The following is a 24600-nucleotide window of genomic DNA, read 5'->3' on the forward strand; positions in this document are numbered from 1 at the left end:
GCCCTCACCCCCACTTTCTGATTGGCTGGTTGAGCTGTGACGTCACTCGGACACTCCATTAGGTACGCCGCCATTTTCAGGTGTTCCTAATAACAGGCCACTTCATTAGGGAAAAATCAGGGTCAAACCTTAAATGAAAGTGAAAAGTGCCACACCCGCCCTCACCCCCACTTTCTGATTGGCTGTTTGATCTGTGACGTCACTTGGACACTCCATTAGGTACACCGCCATTTTCAGGTGTTCCTGATAACAGGCCACTTCATTAGGGAAAAATCATGGTCAAAGTTAACAGAAAGTGAAAAGTGCCACACCCAAACAACCCCCCACTTTCTGATTGGCTGGTTGAGCTGTGACGTCATACTGACACAGGTGTACCTAATCACTTCATTAGGGAAAAAGTTTAAGTGAAAGTGAAAAGTGCCACACCCGCCCTCACCCTCACTTTCTGATTGGCTGGTTGAGCTGTGACGTCACTCGGACACTCCATTAGGTACGCCGCCATTTTCAGGTGTTCCTCATAACAGGCCACTTCATTAGGGAAAAATCAGGGTCAAACCCTAAATGAAAGTGAAAAGTGCCACACCCGCCCTCACCCCCACTTTCTGATTGGCTGTTTGATCTGTGACGTCACTTGGACACTCCATTAGGTACACCGCCATTTTCAGGTGTTCCTGATAACAGGCCACTTCATTAGGGAAAAATCATGGTCAAAGTTAACAGAAAGTGAAAAGTGCCACACCCAAACAACCCCCCACTTTCTGATTGGCTGGTTGAGCTGTGACGTCATACTGACACAGGTGTACCTAATCACTTCATTAGGGAAAAAGTTTAAGTGAAAGTGAAAAGTGCCACACCCGCCCTCACCCCCACTTTCTGATTGGCTGTTTGATTTGTGACGTCACTCAGTACTCCATTAGGTACACCGCCATTTTCAGGTGTTCCTAATAACAGGCCACTTTATTAGGGAAAAATCGTGGTCAAAGTCATGTATGCCCTCTAGTGGTAGCTTTTGATCATAACCAGAAAAAAAACTGGATTCAATTGATCAACCATAAAAATCATATTTTTCTCTTGATCTCTAACTTATTATTTTTAGTATGATGAGGCTAATTATAGGCAGTAAAAATGGATGTATATTATGAATTGCTCTACATTATTTATATTGCCTAACTTTAGAAACAAGCCTGTTATTTTTCCAAAATGTTGACCACATATGTTTGCATTAAAATAAATATATGTTTGGAAAGTGTTAGGATTATTATAAGCAGGAAGAAGTAAATGTGGTGCAAACATTCAATGCCTCCATGCAAACTGCGTTGAACCACAGGAGGGCGCCAAATCCGACTGTCAAGGCGTCTCCAATATGACGGACGGTTAATTTGAAAGAATGAAGAGAAGAGAATCACAAAAAAACATTTAATATCTGGTATCACAGTGTTAGTGGAACTGTTGATATACTGAACCTAAGACTTACAGAACTGATACAAATGTCATCTTTTTTTGGCAACCAGGTTATTATTATTTTTATCTAATTCAAACAATGAACAAACAAATGCAAGTATTGTGTTTATATAAAACAAATACAAGTCAGGCGGAGCTGAACTAGGTGGTGAAGATAGACTCCTCAAAATGCACAAAACATGGCCATTTTTTTTAACATAAGATGACCAATGGGAGGCTAAAGCAAAGCTTTAATCAGACGGCCAATAGAAATCATGCAGCTTTATCTTAGGACGGGTCATTCAAATACAAACTGGGCATCAAACGCTCATTGTAATTTTTTTGCTTTCCATTCAGACATTTAGAAGCAAGCCCTTACTTAACACCTGTGCTGATGTTTAAGAAGTAGTAAGCTTTACAGAAGTCCTGATTGGCATAATGCAATGTGATTGTGGAATTTGGCCCATCTTTTAATTTCTGTTGCATATTCAATTGTAGAACTGTGCAAACTATTTTGAAAGAATAATAAACAATGTCAAAGGAAATGGCCAGAATTTTATTTTGATCTCAATGGTGCTTATACTCACCATGTAAATGTGACATTCTTGTATTTGTTTATTCATCACCAGCCCGAAGCCTAAATAAACAAAACTACAAGCAATTAATCTTTTGAAAGCTATCGCCAGTAAACACATCAGTCACCAGAACTACAAAATCAAATGACACCTCCTTATGAACAACTTAACCCCGAATACAGTGCAGCACTCACATTAAAGAAGCATTAAGATAGTTCCACCCTGTAAAAACTGGTATCACATTACAAATACAGTAGACAACTTTGCCCTTCTTTATAGCAAATCTGCTTGGCACGATTGTCATGAAAATAAAAACAAACAATATAAAAAAAAAAAAAAAAAAAAAAAGAAGAATCAAATCACTTTCAGGTTGAAAAAATGTTTTTACCAAATGTGGTATAGTGTCATGCTTACACTGTAGTAAAAAGGGCTACACAAACTTAAGGCGACTAATATTATGAACAATACATCAAGAGGGAGCTGCAGATGTTTGAGCTACTTGTTAGCTTCAAAAAGCTACTGACTATCATAGAACACGTGGCCTGCTTTTTGCTTGGTAATGTAAGACATATTGAAAACTAAATGCTACATGAATTCCACCGGAATGCAACAGTGGGAATATAGGAGGATAAAAATTTGTAAAATCAGAGATAAAATATGGCGGTGGGTGGAGGGCATAGGTATGTGTGGAGTCCCAGCAAAGTGATCACAATTTCGTCATCTTGTATAATTCAAAAGCAATGGACCAGGAGGGTTTTGCCCTGAGCAGTACTTCTATATGATCAAATTATCTTAAAAATATTGGAGCATCATCCAAAATTAGTCCAGTTCTGAAGTTTGCTTGAAAGAATTCCTGAAAGTTTGTTGATGATCATCTGCTAGTTGGTTAACAAGATATAAAAGTGATGGTGGATCAACACAAAACCTTTAAAATCACTAAGATTCCTTATTTGAATGGATTGGGTCACTTTTCTGGGATTAAAATAATGACAAACTATATCGATGAATGATGACTTCGGCTACAGCAGAGAAAAGCTGATACGAAACATCCATACCGTATTTTCTACTCGTGGGAGGTTTAGATTTGTATTAATGTTGTTCCATGACAGCAGACATCAGATCGTGCCTGCCCTCCCCTCGCAAATTGATTTTGGGTCAAATTAAAGTGTTAGACGATTCCACTTAACCTTTCCAGATGTCATGTCTGCTCTGGAAGCAGTTTGCGGTATGTCAAACTATCAAATCATAACTTTTTTTTTTTTTTTTTTTTACCCTGGATACAAGAATTCAAATGAACTCCCTGCAAATAAATGATGTGCAAAATGTATAGAGACATTTTAACGTAGTAGTTTTGTACTTTTTGTAGACCAATCAGCACACATTAAAATGAGAGGGGCGGGATGTTCAAACTTGCATAGATAAAGTGATATAGCAAAGCAGCTTTAGATCAAGCTGCCCTAAAATGGTACATTCGTTTTGATCAACTGTACAGGCTCTTCTGTAGCTCCCCTTTGGGGAGGTGGGTGCTTGTTGCTATCAACAAGACAAAAACACTCAGGACCACTAACATATATGCAAGTTTGGGCTTTTAAATCTCCATGAGCGGGAGATCTGATTGCGTGCTGTGAGGGTTGAATGGATGTCATGATTTTAGAAATGATGGGCCTATAGGTAAGACAGAATTTGATCCCTCAACCCCAACAAGTATGGCTATTAACAAAGTGACACATGAATGACATCATAGAATCATCAGAACACAGAGCTCGACGGCCACTTTGAAAGGTCTTTGTACACATTTTCCCTGGGATTATACAGAATATTTGGATTTACCACATGGGGGGATGGCTGCTTTTGGCTATTTTCAATCCTAAGGCTATCTGTTTCAGTTTTGGCTAAACCACCACTTAGGGGTGTCGAAGTATTAAAGGAGAGAAACACCGATTAAAAAAAAAAAAAAGAAAGTCCTCCCGATTGGCTTTTAAGTCGGCACTGAATTTCAAAAAGGAGAGAGCCGCTCTACGATAACGAATGTGCACAATGGAGCGGCGACCCCCTTTGACGTTTTTTTTTTTTAAAGGTTTGGAAACTCTTAAAAATACACAAGACATACAGCAGACACGACTTGGTTCTATTCAAAAGCGTGAGGTCATGACATCATTGAAGGGGGGACGTGGTGGTAGTCGCTACGGCAACCATCAACGTAACGAACAATTCACGCTGATGTGTCCAAGTTGAGTGAACACCGAACATGCGTGGTGCGCCTTTCTAATGCTACTGGACCGAACCTGGAGAGCTATATCAGGTGATGTGGTGAGAGGCGGATGGGGGGGTTGTTGAGTACGTACAATAAGACAACAACAGTTCATTGTCCGTTCAAGAGAAACACTCTCGTAATGTTTGTGGTATTTCACTGAAGGCAAAAGCGCCGACTTGCTCCCCCTAATGACCATTTTTTGGCAAGTTTGACCCATGAGGGGTTCTTTGACCCTGCGCTCCTCTCTTCAGGGACACACTGTCAACTCGCTTATCTACCATGCAGAGCGATGGATCCCAAAGCAGCCTGGGCTTCGTGCAGGCTCAGCCCCATAAAAATGAAGCACTCAAAGCTGGTGGGAGGAGGAAAACAAAAACAGCGTGAACAGAAGGAGGCGGGGTCAAAATGAAGATGGGCCATCCTTTGAGGGGCTTAGCACGTCATCGGTTCTTGGCGGCGGTGTTTAGGTGGGCAAAGGGTCGTCGTCGCCTTTACTGCACTTGCACTTGCAGCATAGGATGATGGGCGTGGCCAGGAGGAGGAAGGGGGAGGCGACCAGCAGGAGTAGGCCAAAGCCAGCGAAGATTCCCACCACCTGCAAAGAGACAAGCAAACTGTAAGCTAAGAAGGAAATTTCCTTTTCATGAATTATGTTTCACAATGATTGAAAAATAATTATTTTGCAAAATATGACGATTTACTTTAAAATTAAACCTGCCAAGACATGACATTAGCAAATCAGTTACATGTCCACAAGAGGGAGCCAGACACAAGCTAATTTGGAGAGACAGTGGCACTGCATGGACACGCAGTCACATGCAACAACCATTGCTCCTCGTTTAGAGAACAGACACGTGTGTCCTCATCACTAAGAGTATTTTTTTACTGGACCGCTAATCTTTTTAAAGAGCAAACTAAAACAAAAGGGCCAGAACATCCATATCAATTGACGTTATCAGGGTGGCGAGGTTGTGCTGGTGCATCTTTTGTCTGTATGAGGAGGACGAGGAGGACACGGAGACCCGAGAGAGTATAATGAGGCAAGCCGAACAAAGACGTGCGCATGCACACAAGTGATGCGGCAACTTGCTCCCCACCAGCTCAACTGTAATTGTGTGACTCAGCCTGCCCCACTGGGCAACAGATGCCACTGTGTTTGTTAATAACGACAGCAGAACAAGGCTGGACAAAAGGGAGTGTCTTCTCAACTGCTTTATTTTGCATAACTTGCCTTATTTTCTAGGCGATAGCAAAAGCAGAATCTTTGTTATGTAAACCTTGCAAATGTGTAAAAAGGTGCACATAATCGGCTTAGGATGGAGATGGCAGGACACAGAGCTAGCTGTCCTTTTTCTTCTATTGTGCTCTAAAGATAACGTACACTGCACGTGTGTGCACCAACTCTGGTGGGCAGAGAGGGAGAGCGAGATATATAAATGGAGAGAGAGCACGTGCATAGCCACTTGGTGTCCAAGGAGTCAAGGGAGGAGCGTTTCTCACCTGTGTTCTGTGCCAGATAACAGACGCCCTGGAGTGGCCCAGTTTGTTTCGACAAGGCCCTTTGTCATAGTGGATCAAGAGAAAGTCATCCTGTCACACACACAACCACACATAAAATTGCTAACACTGGATTTCAAGAAGTGTGGGCAACTGTTGTGCAAAGCAAAAATAATGTTATCTAAATAGGAGCCATGTGACCCAGATTGATGTTCTCGTACAGCACGCTCCCTTATCAGCCAGTCTCTCAATGGATTCCAGAGACATAAACATGCAATGAAACTATTATACTCGCTTTCCAAGTTGCATGTCCCGCGAAATAGCAAATCCGAATCAAGAGAGGTCAAAGGCCAACTCACATCGAGGGATTCCAGACAGTACCAGCAGAAGGCGTGCTTGCAGTTCTTGCACATCATCTGCGCGCAGCCCTCGTCCCTTTCGATGTACACTTTGCATTTGGGACAGCGCTTGATAGGGGCGTCGTCCTCGTTCTTATAGAAAGAGCTGAAAGACACAAATCATGTCATCATGTCATTTTGGACAAATGTTTTTTTCTGCTAGACAGTAAAACTATCCAAATGAAATTGTTGGCTGAAAATGCAATACGGGATTTTGTGTCCTGTTGTTTCTGGAACAAATGTAATTCAGCATTTTATCTGACTGGCAGCTTTTAACATTCTTTTGCGGTTCACGAGTCATCGGCAATGTGTGCGCGCAACATTTGTTGAATAGACTAGAGAAACTTCCTCAGTAATCCAAATCGTGCTCGATAAGGTATCAGTTTCTCCTCACGCTGAACTTCAGAGTCACGATAAAAGGTCAGGTGTGCAAAGAATTAACTTGCCGCAGACGAATGTCGTTCTAAGAGTAGACTTGTTAATCCTCTCTGCCTTCACTGTGGCCTCCGGTAGAGGAAGCCTAACAGGCCTAATGACTTTTTCCACAGTAAGAGGATATCATCGAGAAATGGGTCAGCTACGTGCGGGGGCAGCCCTCTTTTGGAACCCCTCCATGCTGAAAGTGGGCAATTTGCCCAAGCTGAGACCACATTTTGGTTTGAGCGTCTTGTTTTAAGCCTTATTAATTTAAGATGGGGCACGTTGGTACAGTTGGGCAGGCAATTTTTATTTTGGTTTGAAGGAATGCTTTGCGATGACTAGAAATATTATTTTTTCCTTTGCGAAGTGTCTTTTTTGTTAACAAAAACTAGACTACGAAGACGTGACGAACTTTTAGTCATCAAAGGAGACATTGTGTTCTGTTTGTTTTCTGTTCCAAATGGAAAATGCGATCATCATTTACAATAATCAAAGCAAAGATCACATGTTTCCGTTTGTTATCAAAACCAAAGCATGTGGGCAAGTGACTAAAAATAAATGATTGGTACCTGTTCTCCCCCGGCAGGAAAGAAGTGATGGGAAGGTTGTTCTCCGAGCAGGCCTGACCTGGATGCCAGTTGGCCTTGCAGGTCGAACAGAATTCAAGCGCGCAAACGGCACACTGGACCAACTGGGGCAATGCCGGTGAATCGGCCTCCTTTAGTTGGCACACGGCCTGGCAGGTCGAGGAAGGGCACCACGTCCGACAAGGATCCAACAGCACCTCTTAATCCACAAAATGAAAAGGCCACTATTATTGACAAATGCCCTTTAAAAACAGCCATAAAAATAATTTCACACTTCATTTCATAAATCAGTTATACAGTGGCTTTCATTCGACATCCTGTGTGGTTCTCTGGTCATTGACTGGCCCACTTTAAATTCTCATGCATATACAGTATTCTTATAGTGAGAGCCAAGTTCAACTTACACTTGTGCTGATGTGTAGGCGGTGAAAAAGGTGCAAGTTGAGTGCTCTAAAAGCGTGAATGTGTTGCTTGGTTACTATTCTCTATGGCAGCAAGAGAGCTCAGCTAATGTGCTCATTAGCACAAGAGCAATTAAAGCAGTCAGTGAGAACAAAACCCTTTATCCTGCAAAATCTGGACCTTGCAGCTGTTACTATTTTTATTGCATAACTGCTTTTCTAGGTAGCAATGATTTGTATAATATGAAGACAGCACATGATAACGGTGCTGATTTATGCGGCTGAGATCTTCTCAGAAACTGCCTGTGCGTACTTCACCGGCAACCGTGTCCAGCGTGTGTAAATGATCGACTCATTGCAGCTACACGTGTCCAGCCTGAATTGTCGTCATGCCTTTTGTGTGTTGCTGTGCGATACAGTAGCTGAGGGAGGAGCACAGAAGGAGCTCAGAGGATGCACGTGCCTGTGAGACAGGGTTGTTGCTGTAGCCCCCCCGCTGAGGCGCACTCATGCTAAATAGTGACATCTTTGTTTGCTTCTTTTTTTTTTTTCCTGCATTGACTCACCTCTTTCAAACTGAAGCTTCTTGTATCTCTGCATCATTTCAGTGGCCACCATGCACTCAATCTACGAGGTCAGAGAGAAGGACAGATAATATTCTGTTAGATTTATGAATTGAGCACACTTGAAATTTATCGTTGTAAAAAAAAATACAATTAGACACGGGATGCCAAATTGAATATATCAAACAACGCAACGGCAATGGGGTAGCCAAGCTGGCGCGTTTTGAATGAGCTGCAGCTGTTTGATGCTCTTAACAACAACATCAGTGTGTGAGCTCGGCAAAGAGAATCAAAGTGCCGGGAGGATGAAGAGAACAAAGTTTCTTTCTCCAATTGACATCCACATGATAGAAGACAGGAGCAGCAAAAGTTTGTAAAGCCACAACTTTGCTTCTTCCGTGGTAATTCTATCCAAGTTCATGTGCAAATGTGGCAGAGGCTTGTTACAACATGACTTCATTTGTTTTTGGAAAATACAAAATCAAATTAGGCGACATGTTGGATGAATTTAATATTTGCTCATCAGACAAGCTTCAGGGCATGTAGTCTTATTGGTCATCATAATTTAATGATTGTTTCAATACCTCATTTTCCTGTAAGTGCCCTCTTTTCGGACAGGCGGAGTCGGGACAGCTAATTGCAGTTTCAAGGCCTTCTTTAATTAATAGTTCCACGTACTGCTTCAGGCACTGCGGGGAAAGAGCCAAAAAATACCAGTCAGACAGTCTGACACATAGGGTAGATAAATGAGTGCAAAAACAAAACAAATCATCACAGCAAGTAGTCTGAAAACACCAGACAATGAGTTTGACTCAACCCTGAAAAGGTCTGATGCCAAACAAAAAAACAAGTCTTCAGACTATAAAACATGAACAGAAGGTCACTTCTAATTGACTGGTTGCTGCTCACCAGTGTACAGAAGATACATTGGCACTGTGTGATGGTGGTCATCTGCTCCAGGGGAAACTCTCCAAGGCACAGCTTACATGAGACCAGGGGGTCCACGGCCAGATCCCATGTGGGACGGTACCGCGCTGCGGTCATCTTCGCCGCCACAGAGCTTTAACACACAAAAAGACAAAGACATAAGCATGTGCAAAAAAAAAAATGGAGCCAAGAAAGTCATATTTTACAATAGAGGCTTTGCGACATTAAAAATAAAATAGTAAAATATAGAATATAAAATATAAAAAAATAAAAATATATATAAAAATATATAAAAAATAAAATACAGACACCAATCAGCTGAAAATCATGTAAACATCCATACTAAATGAAAAAAAAGTTCATTTATTCATTACACATCAATCCATCTCTATGCCAGCAGAGTCAGAAGAGTTATTTTCACCAGCGTCGGCTCACTCTCTCCGTCTATCTGAGGCGCACCCACGCCACATTTTCCTTTCTTTTTTTCATGAAGTGGTCTCGCACATACGTCAACACTATCAAGCTCTGGCCGTGCTGCTTAGCAACTGACTGAAGGAGAATTAGGGAGGTGGAGGAGGAATGGACAAGGAGGAGGAGAGTAAAACACACACTCAGACATAGTTTGTTTTAGCTGAAAGCTGTGTAATGCTCATGTCATGTGCTCCAACATTAAAAAAAAATCTTCCTAAATTTGATCCTTTATAAAGATTTGGGTAAAATGTGTTTATCAGCCATGTACCAAACATGGTAATATGAAAACCACATTTATGCCACACCCGGCCACCGAAGATTCAACCGATGACATTAAAATATACCACAGGAACAAATTTGTTTCATATGATTTCCTTCATTACTCCATCTTATCATTTTAATCAAACTGACATGGGAGGAGAAGGAAAAAAGAAAGGAGCAATAGGCAGAAGTGCACCTCGTGTCTGACTCACTGATATCACGGGGCATTCATCCATCTATTCAGCATCCATCACATTAACCGGAAAGCATTGAGCGGAAACGACTCTCCATTATGCAGAGAGTGAACTCGTAAACCGAAGCTTAAACGGCAATTTGTTATCGAGTGAGTGGCTTCTGTGGTTTGAAAACACATTATGTCATGATTTCAAAATAAAAAACAACAACTAGGATTATGATTTTCAATGCTAATAGGAAAAATTAGGGAATAACAATTTGGTATAGTGGATGGATTATTATTTTGGATGGCACAAAATATTAAACTACTAAATAAATCAAGAGAGAGGAAGTCTCTTCACATTCAACTGTAATGTAAAAAGTAGTAAAACAAGGAAATTGTTTGTGCTCTTAAAAAATAAATCTACTTTGCAACACAAGACAAATTTTGAGTTCAAGTGCACATCATTTGCAAAATTCTTTCAAACCGATTGACTGCACTTTTTCACATTTGCAAATATTTCTATTTTAGCAAGACAGTACCGAATGAGCAATGTGGAGCCAGTCAGCTTCTAAAGGGTGAAACAGTATCAGTCATAAAAGTGTCAAAATGATTTAATGTGGCTGCAGAGGTTACAAGGTTAATTGCCTTCTTTAAACAGCACCCTGAATACAAATGACTTGAGAGTGGGACTGAATGCTGTTCTAACAAATCTCACTAGTGTATAAATGGCAATTTCAACAGCAACAGTGCCAATAAGATAACTTTTTTTATATCCATAATATAAATCAGAGACAAAAAGGAGCACATTTTAAAAAGGCAAGGCTATTCCGAGGAGGTGAGCGAGACAAGAACACGACTAATAATTAGATTCACAGAGAAAAGGTGGTGCAGTGCAATTCGGATGTTGCATTATTAACGAGATGGTCCATTATCTCTGGCATTTTCAAAGCACATTTCCACACAGAGTCTTACACAATAGGAATAGGTAATTGACTACATTTCCTTGATTGGCTATGGGAAACACGTTTTAATTGATTGTTGTTGTTGGCTTTAAGGGAATGTTCTGAACTTGTCCCAATATTAAATTTGTGAATGATTCTACTGCGAGGGATTTGAACACAAGTATCCGAGTGTCTGCAATGCTATGAATCGGGTTCAACATTCATTCAGTCTGAAGGGAATCCACTCGTTTAGCTGATTGGGGCGGTATTCATGTGACTCTCGCTCAGCGGCCATTAAAAAAAGCCACACAAATGCACGACACCCTATTGCATAACATGAGTCATGATGGAGTGAGTGATCATTTCTCTTGGGAGCAATGTGGAAAAGAAATATATTCTTGGTAATTTATTTCATGTTCTAATATTAAAGTTTGTGGGTAGAGTGGGGCGGAAAGTCACGAATGGATCAGAACCGAGACTTGTCAACAAAGAAGAGTGCGTGAGACGCAGTCAAAGACGCATTTTAATTCATCAGTATATCACTTAAAAAAAAAAAAAAGGATCATATTTGTTTACATTCAAAACCGATAATAGATTTCATATACTAGCATTTTATTCCAGATTCCTGTGACCCGAACGTGACATGCCTGGTCTTGATAAAAGTGTACAGCCTTGCTACCTACGCATAACAACTGTTCCAAGCAGCATTAATTTGTTTGATACAACACTGGTATTGGAAAAAAACTTCACATTCTTTTGAAGATAACACTTAAATATTGAAGAAATTAATTAGTTAGAAGTTAATAAATCCAGGATTCTATAATACACACACACACACACACACACACTTTTTATTAAATTGGAACTTTGAGGTTAAGTATTAATGCTAGTGACCTAGAAAAACTTCAATGTTTTATTTGCAACAATGTCAATGACCTAAAAAAAGAGCAATATTGTTTACACAAGACTTAACAAAAAAAGACCGACATTGTTTACATTCTGATAATGGGGCTGACCATGACATATATTTCCAAGTGGCAAATAGTAAGTATGTTTTCTTTGTCCTGTTTTTATACAATTAATATTCAAGACAACTGACCTCTAGGTGTTGTTGTCACAATCGAGCAAAAGGGGAAAACAATATCCCAGTAAGTATTTTTAGCATGTAAATTAATTAGCAGTATTCATAATGCAGTGGCAGATGATTTGGCCAATGCCATAACCTACATACGTAGGGCGGGTGCACACGACATCGTACTGCACTTAGCGCTCAAGCGAGCCTTATTTTTGGATGCGAAAGATGACAAGGCCTTGAAGGAAGTGACAGTAGTCGCGGATAGTCACATTCTGCCCTTGACGTGGACGGGAGAGACCTACGAGGTTTGCCAAGAGTGGTGATGGCCCTTGTTTGTCTGTGCGCCCCCCTTTCTGAGTTATATAACCACCCCAGACAGATTTTGGCATGCCAAGTAATGAGACAGACAGCAGTGTCACATGTCTGCAAAGAGAAAGCTAAATTGCTGAGCTAATGTTGTTTTGATGTTTAGTTTTGTTCTCTTACTGCGACAGCACACTTAATGTCTTGTGGGAAGAGTGTAGCAGAAGTAGTAACACAACTCCTTTCCCTGCCCCTGAATTACACTTTCCATCACATATTGTGCAAGCAAATAGCAATATCGCAAGATGTCAAGGTCAACCTTGAAATGGATCCCCGAGTTGCATTTAGTATCTGTGGTGTGAAATTATGGCTGTGTTATAAATAACTACAACAGCCATTCCCAATCATTAACCACCCACAGCCTTTATTTTTCCATCATCTCTGCTTAACATTTTGCCAATGTTAAGTAATGCCCATCTGATTAAAATGTGGCAACAACAACAAAAAATCACATGTCCCGAGAGAATTAAAAGGAAACAACAAAGATAACAGATGCTTGACTGATTTCTGATTTTTGTTTTTCCTTTTAATTCCACAAAGATCCTGACCACCTTGTCACATTACTACTTTTATTCAACTTCCATATTTTTTGTGGGAAACAATAATGCCATATATGAGCCTTAACTACTCCAGAGTGCCAGTAGTCTTGTAATTTTCAAACCTTGAGTGAGAGAGATTGTCTTAACCAAAAACATCTGTGAGGTTACTGAAAAGCGAGTTCTTTTTCTTTTTTTCTTTGAGAAACATGGAAAATCTTTAAATCCAGTGAATTAATGCTCTTTGAGTGGGAGAGGTTAAAGTCTTAAGCCTTAACAGGAATTAAGGGACATTCTACAAACACCTCGTAGGTTGTGTCCTCCCTATTATCCCTTAATTCGCGACAGGTATTACACTGTGTTTAATCCCCAATATTAGTGGGACTGTTCAGACACTAAAAGAGCTGTATCTAAATGAGGTTGAGCATTTTCATACTGGTGTTGTTTGTCTATGTAATTAAAATCCTGTTACATTTGGGAAAAAAAAATGCTCCAACCACAGTGTTGTACATATAACATCTTTCAAATAGTTGGAACCACCTAAATTGATTTTCTATGTAGTATATAACATAATAATATTGTGATTGCTTGTCAGCTGGTTGATTGTAAAGCAAATCTACAATTGTGTTCCCACTGCAGGAGGAAATGTGCTCACATCCTGCTCATTTTGTTTTAACAAATACAAAGGATAGAAAAGAGGAGAGGAAGCGACTGTGAAAGGCTGACGTCTTTACGGCTGACCAAAAAAGTGAAAACTCGCGATCCCACTTCCTCAAAATTGCAGAGCTATTTTTACTTCCACTAAGGAGGCTTTCTTCCTTGTTTGATGATTTGCAAGATGACGCAAAAAAATGACTCAATATAGTTTGTGCGATGTGTGGGTGCGCACTACTGAAATGATTGCGCATCCAGATATTATTTGAAGATTTTCTTGTGTTTGAGACATCCATAAATTATAATTACAAAGTGCAAGTATGGATTTGCATAGGTTAACAATTGGTACTGGTTAAAAAATACCGCAGAGAAGACTGTTAAGAAATCACACTGAGGAAAACAACAGGTGAGCGTGTTATCAAGATGACCGGCCAAAACTTTGCTCTGAAGTCTCTTATGCTTAAATTTAAAGTATTTTTAGAGATTAGCAGAGAGCACTCCCTTCTCCTCTAACTATTTTGTCTTAAAGGAGAAAGACATATGCATGTTCTCAGTGCAAATTAATTAAAAATTCACCAGCGTCAAATATTTGACTGTAGCCGTTCAACATTGTAATAAATACAATTTATAACATTTATTAGATAAGAAGTGACCTAACCCTGTGTGGTATCGACTCGTGCTGGGTTGCATCAACTCCTACCCGCTGACACTCCCAGATTTATGCCCACCACTTGACTCATTTATTTCTACTGTGGTTACTCATTGCCAAATGACGCTCATCCAAGTCTGGGTGCCCTCTGTTCTCTTCTCAAATGTAGGCGGCAGAGTTCGGTGATAGACGCACACATTGTAAGAGCAACGGGCTGGCTTATTCCCAGTCGAGAGGAACACAAAACGCAACTGAACTGAGCTGAACTTGGCCAAAGCAAAATATTTATATTTATCTCCTCATCCGAAATAACTCTGTGATTTTGTTCCAAATTACTTGAGAAAGAGTTTTTGGCACAGGGAGTGGAAGCGGAAGGCAAAACATGTTTAGAACGTTCTCTTTTTTTATTCCCTGTTGTAGAAACTATTTTAGAAATAATTCCAGTTCAGCATGGTAGCAATAAATGCACAGTATATCATAACACACTCAGCTAGTATCTTAGCAAGTAGTCGTTTCGATCATACCTCTACTACCAGACCTCAACTCGATCATGGTTAGATGGATATTAGCTCAAAAAGATCCACAAAAAAAAAAAAAAGTTATGCTGCATAGAGCCTGTTCCTACACTTGGAAGTTGCAACATTTATTCGCGCATGTTTGGAATGTAGAATTTCATTGATGTAACTAATAGAAAGAAGTATGCTGGATAAAAACAAGTAAAAACATCACAACAATCTATCATTATTTTGGGTGAAACAATCTTGTCATAACAAAACAACCAAGAATCGTGCTCAAACTGAAAAACTGTCTTCTTTTGTCATGTCGACATTGTGTCTCCTTAATCATCCTTAGCTATGTATTTTGTATTATTGCCATGTGTCATCTTTCGCACTCGCATGCAGTAGCCCAGTTTTCCAAGCATCACAACCTTCCTCCTCTTCAATTCTAAGTAAACTCATCTTTCCTGTGGGAGTAGGTCGATAGCCACCGCTGGGTGTTTTCTGTTTTGCGTGGTCTATTTTTGATTTTTTTTTTTGCATCAAATTTGTCGATTCCCACGGAGGAGCTTTTAAGAACTTCTTTCTCTACAATAGAGCCACGTGTCTGAACATGATTTCCCAGAAATGTGCGTTTCAGTCGAAAGCCCATAGAAAATGGCTAAAAGCATGAAACTAGAGAAAGAATCAATAGAATAAAAAAGGGAGGATTATATAACATGTCAAGTCAACTAGGGTGGACCTCTTGGTGCTGTCCAAAATATATTGCAACAGATCTGTTTGGGGAAACGTCTGGGTCCTGAAATTAAATCGTTAAACCTGTTCATGACTTTTGCTCATATGGTAAAAAGGAGTTTGGCCATGCCACAGACGTTATGACTGTTGGAATGATAATCAATTAGGGAGTGACCTTACAAGGGCTTGTTTTGTAGCCAAAAGATTATCCTGAGCAATGAAGGTGCGGGGTGTGGTCTCTCGCAAAACAACATTGTTCGTTCGAAATTTATGACTGTTGAACTTTCCCTTGCTATTTACTGTCAAGACAGACTCTGCAACTGTGACGTGAAACGGAACGATAAGAAATTTGATGTCTTGCGTTCTTTCAGGACACACGGGGGAGCAACTGGTTGTGGGAAGTTTTTATATAACTTTACTCTTTAATTTTCACATTCCAAAACCTGAAAATTACAAAGAGAAGAGTTTACAAACATTATCTCGTTACCATCCAACCAAAGAGTTGGCTTTTTCTTCTTTTTTGAAATTTTTAGCTGTTTGGATGCCATGTGGCACCATGTCGCCTTCCACAGGTCAGTTTTGGTATGACATGACATCTATTTTGGGGGAAGATGTTTGTGATGGTTAGTAGAGATTTTTTTTATTTGTGATGAGCTTTGTTGGTCTTCTTGAGTACATGACACATTTTAGAAAGCACACACTTTCCCTCCTCATCATTCACAGGGTATCTTTCATTGTAAGAATTTGTTAAGATTACATCATTATGTATGTAGGCCGCTTTAAAAAAAAAAACAGGAGGTTGAACACAACAAGATGAGGCAGTAGTCATGTGCACACACATCCCAGGCCACTGGAATGTGAAACTACCAAGCCTGCTTTTCAAAGGGATGTCTATTAGGCAAGATGGTAATTAAAAATGGAAATGACAGCCCACTACATGACCTTTCCTGGGTAAGAATAAACATTAGAACTGAGGCTCTGGTGAGCAATAAATACAGCATATTGTTAAAACGATCTGATTGCATTGTTGTTGAAATGAAAGGGGTGGGAGATGAAAACAATGCAGTTTCTACGTGAGGCACACTTGTACACTTTACCTGGCTCCCTGGGATGACGCCGTCGTGATGGTGAAACCTCAGCAGGAGGAGTAGCAGGGGAACGTGAAGATGACCTCCTGAATTGGATTTAGAAAAAAAAGGCGTCCAACCAAATAAGTGAGACGGAGGGTTATTTCAGGCGGGCTGATGATGCCCATCCATGGTCTTTGTGCACCCGGTCGACGAACATCGGCACCGCAAAACAGTCCGCTCCAAACTAACAAAACATCGCTTTGATATATAAGTCACTCCTTGCAGGTATGTAAGAAATGTCACCTAACAGTGCTTCTCCTGCGAGCCAGGCTTGATTGTGAAGACAAGATCAGCAGCAGCGCTTGGCTTTCGGTTCCCTCAAGAGTGCGCAATGTCCTCCAATGTCTGCAACATGCAAACGTCCGTCCTAGTGTTTAAAAAAAAAAAAAGGAAGGAGGAAACGAAGGGAGGAGGCGGTGCTTTTACTTCTGTCCGTCGCCTGCTGCTGCCAACCTCGGTAGGAAATGAGCCCACTGCTGAGACGCCATAGTCGATGTACTGTGCAGGAAAGGCTTCCTGTTTGCTGCTTAGATGACGCTGACAGCAAAACCTTGACAGCTTGTTTTTAAGCCAGCAACACCGCCCCCTGCAGGTTTAACGCAGCCATCGCACCACCTCCGCTCTTCTTATGGTCACGTGGTTTTGTTTTGTTCAGCAGCAATAATGAGTGGGTGCGTATGTGAGTGCGACTCAAACACCAAACATTTTTCTTGTCACTTTTATTGCTTTTTAGTCTGAACTCCGAACACACTTAAAGTAAAAAAATATTTATATAATCATCTTTATCCCTCTACACTAGAGAAAATCTGCTGTCAATAACATTTCAAAGCATATGCATCAACACTTAACAATACTAATCTTTCCACAACGGTTTGAAAATAACAAGTCAAACTTTTTTGCAGAGCAGGAAAATTAAGACAGTGATAAACATAAAATTATTTAGGAACCACAAGAAAAAAATTAATATGCTTTCACTCTATATACAATTGTTGAGTGGTAAAACTTCACCACTGCAGCTTCATATCAGCTTTACTCCACACATATTTCCCTCCACGTTTTAGAAACATTTTCTCATCAAATCCACTAAAGTTGATGGCCGCGCTCACGCCAACGTCGAGGATGGACTTGGATGGGTCCTTTCGACCCTCCCGACAGTCCAAGAAACGCATCTGAGGGAGAGAAAGTGAGGGAAAAGCATTTGAATGAATTCTGTCAGCAGTGAATGATGTCATCAGACATACTAAGTGGCTAATGACAAAGCACTTACATATTCATCCAAGATCAAGTAAGAATTCCTCATCTGTAAAGACAAAACCATAAACATTTGTTTTTGTTTGTGAGCCACAAGATGTAAACAATTGGTTATGGATGTATGTGGTAGCACACTATTTGTTCCAGTCAATTAATTAATTATTGTGCTGATGCCTACTGAAATCAATGCAATGGTACCTTCTCATTGGACTCTGGAACCAGGCATGAGATGCTGCTGTGTCTGTCCAAAAACTCCTGAAACTGCTGGTCGCTGATGACGAACCTCTCGGCTTCTCTCAGGGCTTCCTCTCCTGCATTCTCACCATCAATCAGCAGACACTGGAAAACCTGAAGGACAGGAGAAAAACATATTGCATTGAGAATCAATATGGTCACTGAAATAATCAGTCCTCAACATTCCACATTAGTGTATGTACCTTCCATCGGACTGGGTTGGCACGGAGGATGTGTTCTGTCATGTCCTCGTCCACATTGAAAGTGTTGATGACTGAATTGATTTTGAAGGCCACTTTATATTGCTGACACCACTTCTGGATCTTGTAGAGATTGTTCAGATGGCTTTTTCTGCCTTGAGTTCGGCCAATCAACTGGTTAGTGTCTTCATCAAAACTGTCACAAGATATGGCCAGGATGTCAAGATGATCGCCTATGACGGAAGTAAGGAGGGGAGTGGGAGACACGGAACATAAACTGTGAACTCTGGAACAGAAGATAACACTTTTTAATAAGTTACCTTTTATTATGTGTCAAAAGCATTTAGTAGCTCTTTATCATGGGAGAAAGCATATTTGATAACTCAGGACTGCTCACTGTTACACTTTAACAGAAACATTAGTTTTAAATTAGACAAAACATTGGGTACTGTACGAAATGAAAATAACTAAAAATGCTACAGTGACTGTTTGAAGAAAATTAGTAGAAGTACCAGGCCATCTAAAACAAAAAGTTCTACAATTTTTGATACACTATCTCTGAACTATGAAATGTATCACATCTCTTTGGACAAAACAAGTGTAATGGAAAATGACATTTTTCATCACTTTGTTTTCCATGCTATCTATTTTTTGTGTTATTAATTCACGTTTAATTCAAAATTCCTTATTAATTCAATAATAATAATAATGGATGGATGATATAATTATATAATAATTATAATATATTCATTATTATACATTTTATTTTTATTGCACTTTATATCTGCACAGATCTCAAAGTGATACAGTCGTACACAGAATAAAAGTAATATCCAAAATTTGTTATAATGTCACTTAAAAAGAAAGGTATTGAGTTCCTTTTGAAACTTTTAATGGTCTTTGGAGCTCTGACTCATTACCGACTTGCCTAAAACTAATTACTAATGAATGTCTGGTATGCTACCTGAAACTAAGCAAGCATACATATTTACCATATTTCTGGAACCATTGTTCCTTGATCATGCTTCCATTGCTGACGATGCTGACACTTGGAAGTTCCAAGTCTTCTTTGCAGTATTGGACTAACTTTCCAAGAAAGTCCCCCTTTTCATGCAGGAATGGTTCTCCTCCAGAAAAGTTGATCTTTTCCATACCTGAAGAAGAGAGATTTCAATAAACGAGTTAAACTCAGCCAAGTGGGACACAAACAAATACTTCACGTTACTTACCGGAATCCTTCAGGAGTTTGAGACCCCTCTTGGCTTCCTCCAGAGGAAGCACAAAGGATGTTTTTGCCGTATGGAAGCAAAAACCACACTTGTAGTTACACTTGCGTGTAAAATGGTAGTTGACGCTGGTTGGAGTCACGGCATTTGGGCTAGCTTTGTTGACATCCGGGTCGATGCTCGATCCTGTGCAGGTTCCCACTGTCCAGGAGAAAACTCCGTCCAACACACTGGCAAAAAAGGAGAGGATTGTCGAGATGCAGAGCTGCACGAGCAGCAAAGGACCTGTAAAGACTGTGGAGACATTCATTTCTAAGCTTTCCAGTGCAGTGATGTTCGACTCAGCCGTGCTGCTTAAATAGTGCCTAAGAAGATCAGCTGACTGCAGTTTCTGTTTTCAAACAATGAAAATGAAACTTACTGCTGGGCTGGGTGTACAAGCATGTCTGCTCAAGACTGGAACCTATTAAAAGCAATGATGACTCACCTCAAGATCTAAATAGTGTTCTTAGATAAAACAGTAAAAGGCATTACAATTACTTTGATATTTATTTCTAATTCTGCAATATTGAAATGTGCCAATTGTCCTTCCATCCATATTCTTTACTGCTTATCTTTATTATGAATGCAGTATTCACACACAACACAAATATGTTCAAATGAGATTTAAACAGTATATATGAATTGACCTCATTTTAATTTGTGATTCTCGTCTTGCATTAGAAGAAAGCTCACACTTCAAACGTCAAGACTTAAAAGGTGATGATGTCATACTCGTCATTTTTCAGGGGGAAAAAATAGATATTGTTCAGTCTTCAGCAGCCAGAATAGAAGCTATAATCTTACAATACTATCGTTGGTCCGGTTGTTATGTTGTAAAGCTGACATCGATTGCGTAACCGACGCGCAAACATGTTTCGTTTCCACAACATTGTTTACTTTCGTTTTCCCTTCTGCAGCTTGAAAATCGAAACACAAGCAATGTCAAGGCGGACCATGGCGCTTCTCTCTCAGTGGTCTTCGCGTGTTTTCTCCGTGGATTTGGACGGGGAGACGGTTTACTTTAAAATCCACGACAACCAACCCGGAAAAGGAGCAAAAGAAGTGCAGCAGCGCATGTTTGGTAACGTTCAAAAGGATGCCAGATGTTATTCTTTGCTTGTTTCCAACGGAGACAAAATCAACACCGCAAGGTTTCACTGGAAACTCAAGGACAAATTGTTAACAGATCTTCCTGCAGAATGTCGTTTTTCTCCGATGTATTCGTTCCAGCCTAGTGTCAGGGACTCCCTCGTCCGTGGCTATTTCTTACAAGCGGCTTCTCCTGAGAGCTCCGCCACTACGGAGCGACTCTTACGTCAGTGGCTGCAGCTTGACCACCCCTTACTGGTGTGCTCATATGTGCATGAGGATGACAAAAACGCTCCACGATGGATTCAGTCCTTATGGAATCAGGAACAGAATCACAACATAGTTCCATCTGAACCGCCGCAGTACCACCCAGCAACACTCAACCTGATCAACTCGGATGTCTTCTACAGTTTCCAAGCTGCTCGTGAAGTTTTTGAAAAGGTCAATAATGCTGACGTCACGTTATTTTAAATTTACGGGATATTTCATTAGACGCACATGCATTAGGTATCTAATAATGTTAACTTTCAATAATAATCAAAATGATTAATTGAGTATAAAGGATGGATGGATGTTTAAAAAAATGGACGAGAATTCCATGCAAGTGGGTGGACCTAATGAAGTGGCCTGCACTTGATGAATTTACGAATTTGAAGATATGGCGCCCTAGTGTGGCGGTAGGCGGTATATCAAATTAGGGGAACCAAATGTTCTCATGCTCCAGTACCCGAGTATTTTATGCATTGCTTTTAAATTTGAAATTATTTATATATTTATTAAGCTCGAATGTACAGTGCACATTGTTCACATTTTTATTTGAATTGAAAACATTTATTGTACAAAATAGTAGTTAAAATTGAATTGTTAAGTGGACAGCATTGTGCAATAGTGCTTTGCACGACTGCCTCGCAGTATTGAAATTTTGGATTCAAATCTTGGCCACGGTCCTCCATTGTGGGGTTGGTATTTTGCTCTCCATGCTTGCATGGGTTTCTTATTACTCTGACTTCCTCCATTCCATAAAAACACGAATGTTAACTTCATTGAAGACTAAATTACATTTGAGCGTGACTGCTTGATTGTCTACTGTATATGTTTACAGTATACAATTACAAGTTTACTTCTGACCTCTGTGGTGGTCTGCTCTTTATTTAACTCTTTTTATCGCTGTGTTTATACAGCATTTAAAACAGCAAATTGATTGTGGTTGTCCTGCAGTGTGCTGACATCATTCCGGAGGCTGCATCTGTACTGGAGCTGCTGCCGTGTGACAGTGACGTGGAGGCCAGAAGCAAACCAGACTTCCCTGTTATTGTCTTAGAAGGCCTGGATGCCACAGGTTAATGCCATTAGACCACAAATAAAGACATGAGCGCCATGATGTATAGATGTTATGTGAAAGCAATGGCCGCTCACTGTCTGCTGAAGCTATTATCCGCCAGTGAGCTCAGGCCTAATGGAATATCGTGTATCATCATGACCTCAGCGGAGGAACGTCGCTAGGAGAATGGTTTATTGAATGACTCACTCATGCGATACTCTTTGCCAAGCCTCATGAAAACCTGTGATGCAGCTGAACTTTTTTTTTTTAGGTCATCAACATTTCAACAGCTCTGTGATCAAATTTTAAGATTTACTCTCCCTGATTTTTCCTATCTCAGGTAAAACCACATTGAGCGAGTCTCTCAGGGATGTGCTGAAGGCCACTCTTTTGCGTTCCCCTCCGCCGTGTCTCTCCCCCTTGAGGGCCCGCTTTGATCAGGAACCCCCGATCCTTCGAAGGGCCTTTTATGCATTGGGCAACTACATCACAGCACAAGAAATTTACCGGGAAGCCTCCAAGACACCCGTCATCCTTGACAGGTAAAGTCTTTCGACCTGAGAGAAGCAAAAGACACCAGAGCAGATAAGGTGTGACCAAGTCTGACCAATATTTGTCTTCAGGTTCTGGCACAGCACAGCCGCTTATGCCATTGCCACAGCCGTCAGCGGACCAGTGTCTGACCTCCCAGCAGAGGGCTCCGAGCTGTACCGCTGGCCCGATGACCTTCCCCAACCAAATCTGGTTGTCCTCCTTACGTTGGACCCCGAAGAAAGGAAGAGGAGGCTGAAGGGCAGAGGTCAAGGGGAGACCAAAGAGGAGCATGAGCTGGATCTCAACCAGCTCTTTCGACTCAGGTGAATAAATATTCATGAAGTATATGTTGACGTTCGGTTTGTTTTTATAGTTGCTGAAATATTTAAACCTTTGCAACGTGAAGACATCCATCAAAAATGGATGTTAAGTATTTTACCCTTTGGTATGAGCTGACCTAACAGTGTAGAGACAGAGAACATTGTCAGGTTATTTCAAGTGTGCGTCAAATCCATCAAACACTTAATAATCAATTACTCTTGTGAGAGAGGAAGAGCGGGGCGGAGGGTAGCTGATGAGGAAGTGCAGGTGATAAGTTGTTAAAGCGTTGTGCTCCATTAAAGCAACTCAAAACTCAGCAGTCACGGCCAGACCAGCAGGTCGCTGCTCAGACAGGTCGATGGCTACTTCCATTCATCTTTTCTCCTGACATAATAGCCTTTCCACATGGGACAGCCAGATGTTGGGCCAGCACAATTAGAAAACGGACGAGAGATTGCACAGACTTGGTCAATCACTATCACAAGGACTCATTTGTCTCGGAAAATGGCTGTGCTCTGGGCCATCTGTGGTGTTTCTTTTCTCATATATTTCAAGGGTGCCACACCATTCATCACTGTCTTCTCCGTTCACCATCACTGAGGGGTTCACTTAGAGTTATGCCAGCGTACACAATTGATTTAAAGCGCTCTTTACTTTGAATGCATTTTAACTTGTTGACAAAATGCAATCGTGTGTGTGTGTGTGTTTGTGTGTGCATTTACAGAGTGGATGAGGCTTACAAGAGGATCAGTGGTCCAACGTGCATCAGCGTGGACGCCAGCCCCTCTGCAGAGCAAGTGCTCCAACAAGTGCTGCTTTTAATTAAGGCCAAATGCCACTTGTAAACAGCTCTCTTGTCTCTGCTGTGCATCAAGTGGATGCACTACCTCGTGTCACCACTGGGTGCCAGAAAAGGGATGCAGATGGCAGAGTGGTCTAGATTAGAATGAGTGTCGATGCTACAGATAAGGGAATGGGCCAGAGGAGTCACAGTCAACCAATCAGAGATACATATTCATCCGAAGACACACACACACGCGCACACACACACACACACACACACACACACACACACACACACACACACACACACACACACACACACACACACACACACACACAATCCCTAAACCAAAGAGTGCATTTAACTGCTGTTGTGAGCTCGCAGAAATCACACCAAGTATCCTTCAGGCCCTGTGGAGCGCCATTTACTCACAGCCTCTTCTACTCAAGGGCGTTTTATTTTTCACGCGGCCAGCACACCTGACAATTTGGGTGATTCAAAGTAGACTAATCATTAGAACAGCTAATAGCAGGTCAAAATTGTGGCGCAGGTGGGGGATAACGCAATTCATTCATAAATATGACAACAATATATAATGATAATGATGTATTATGAAATGTATATGAGTCATTGTAGAAACCAGTTATTAAAGGCCCTATCTCTGGTAAATTTGACTCTATTGACTTATAAATGCCTATCAGAGCATTTTTGTATTTGATCTCAGTAACACCTTCCATCACAACCAGTGAGAGTATAATGTTTATATTTGATGTTCTCATGCGTGCACAACATGAAAGATACACTTTGCACGGCCATTTAGCGAGTGCATACTGTAAGTCATTTATATAGGGAGGAAGTGCATATTTGGCCTATGTGATGGGAAGATTAATTGGAGGTTTTAGTAATTATGAGCATGGGAAAGCCGGGGGCTCCAAAAGACAGAGTGACCCATCTTTTTCACCGTGATGCATCAGCAGCATGCCAACCACCACAGACCCTATTCATATGGCAATTAATGGAGCGCTGTATATCAATGTCATTGGGCT

General features: G+C 40.8%; 3 protein-coding genes across 7 annotated transcripts; 1 reads left to right on the forward strand and 2 right to left on the reverse strand.

Annotated features, from left to right (window-relative positions):
• Positions 1–1402: 1402 nt before the first annotated feature.
• rnf144aa (ring finger protein 144aa) lies at positions 1403–17109 on the reverse strand. 5 transcript variants are annotated; one of them, XM_085932401.1, is made up of 10 exons: positions 16979–17109; positions 16801–16897; positions 16520–16596; positions 9045–9195; positions 8720–8824; positions 8139–8199; positions 7154–7370; positions 6126–6270; positions 5770–5859; positions 1403–4864 (listed from the first exon to the last, which is right to left on the reverse strand). In XM_085932401.1, the coding sequence occupies exons 4-10, from the start codon at positions 9177–9179 to the stop codon at positions 4733–4735; spliced, it is 885 nt and encodes a 294-aa protein (XP_085788527.1). In that variant the 5' UTR covers positions 9180–9195; positions 16520–16596; positions 16801–16897; positions 16979–17109; the 3' UTR covers positions 1403–4732. The 5 variants fall into 5 exon arrangements, with proteins under 5 accessions (XP_085788527.1, XP_085788524.1, XP_085788526.1 ...); XM_085932398.1 differs by having other exon boundaries at positions 16796–16897; XM_085932400.1 differs by having other exon boundaries at positions 16796–16919; positions 17006–17070.
• Positions 17110–17256: 147 nt separating this feature from the next.
• Positions 17257–19980, reverse strand: rsad2 (radical S-adenosyl methionine domain containing 2). The gene is made up of 6 exons (XM_085931495.1): positions 19467–19980; positions 19230–19391; positions 18241–18470; positions 18002–18151; positions 17820–17852; positions 17257–17721 (listed from the first exon to the last, which is right to left on the reverse strand). The coding sequence occupies exons 1-6, from the start codon at positions 19771–19773 to the stop codon at positions 17557–17559; spliced, it is 1047 nt and encodes a 348-aa protein (XP_085787621.1). The 5' UTR covers positions 19774–19980; the 3' UTR covers positions 17257–17556.
• Positions 19981–20360: 380 nt separating this feature from the next.
• cmpk2 (cytidine monophosphate (UMP-CMP) kinase 2, mitochondrial) lies at positions 20361–24223 on the forward strand. Its single transcript, XM_085931492.1, has 5 exons — positions 20361–21035; positions 21813–21933; positions 22256–22457; positions 22539–22772; positions 23495–24223. Exons 1-5 carry the CDS (start codon positions 20376–20378, stop codon positions 23613–23615), a joined length of 1338 nt encoding a protein of 445 aa, XP_085787618.1. The 5' UTR covers positions 20361–20375; the 3' UTR covers positions 23616–24223.
• Positions 24224–24600: the final 377 nt, after the last annotated feature.

Source organism: Syngnathus leptorhynchus, chromosome 15 (genome assembly GCF_054491065.1).
Source record: "Syngnathus leptorhynchus isolate UIUO chromosome 15, UIUO_Slep, whole genome shotgun sequence".
NCBI classification, from domain to species: Eukaryota; Metazoa; Chordata; class Actinopteri; order Syngnathiformes; family Syngnathidae; genus Syngnathus; species Syngnathus leptorhynchus.

Bases quoted from the DNA above. Each gene is read 5' to 3' on its own strand.
- rsad2 (XM_085931495.1), bottom strand. From the start codon at position 19,773: ATGAATGTCTCCACAGTCTTTACAGGTCCTTTGCTGCTCGTGCAGCTC. The intron at 18,471-19,229 runs GTAAATATGTAT...CTTCCGTCATAG, and splicing joins ACAATGGTTCCAGAAATATG to GCGATCATCTTGACATCCTG. The intron at 17,853-18,001 runs GTACCATTGCAT...TTGTCTTTACAG, and splicing joins TTCCAGAGTCCAATGAGAAG to ATGAGGAATTCTTACTTGAT.
- cmpk2 (XM_085931492.1), top strand. From the start codon at position 20,376: ATGTTTCGTTTCCACAACATTGTTTACTTTCGTTTTCCCTTCTGCAGC. The intron at 21,036-21,812 runs GTCAATAATGCT...GTTGTCCTGCAG, and splicing joins CTCGTGAAGTTTTTGAAAAG to TGTGCTGACATCATTCCGGA. The intron at 22,458-22,538 runs GTAAAGTCTTTC...ATTTGTCTTCAG, and splicing joins ACACCCGTCATCCTTGACAG to GTTCTGGCACAGCACAGCCG.
- rnf144aa (XM_085932401.1), bottom strand. From the start codon at position 9,179: ATGACCGCAGCGCGGTACCGTCCCACATGGGATCTGGCCGTGGACCCC. The intron at 7,371-8,138 runs GTGAGTCAATGC...TTGTGGATTAAG, and splicing joins GAAGCTTCAGTTTGAAAGAG to AGGTGCTGTTGGATCCTTGT. The intron at 4,865-5,769 runs GTGAGAAACGCT...GTCTCTTTGCAG, and splicing joins TTATCTGGCACAGAACACAG to GTGGTGGGAATCTTCGCTGG.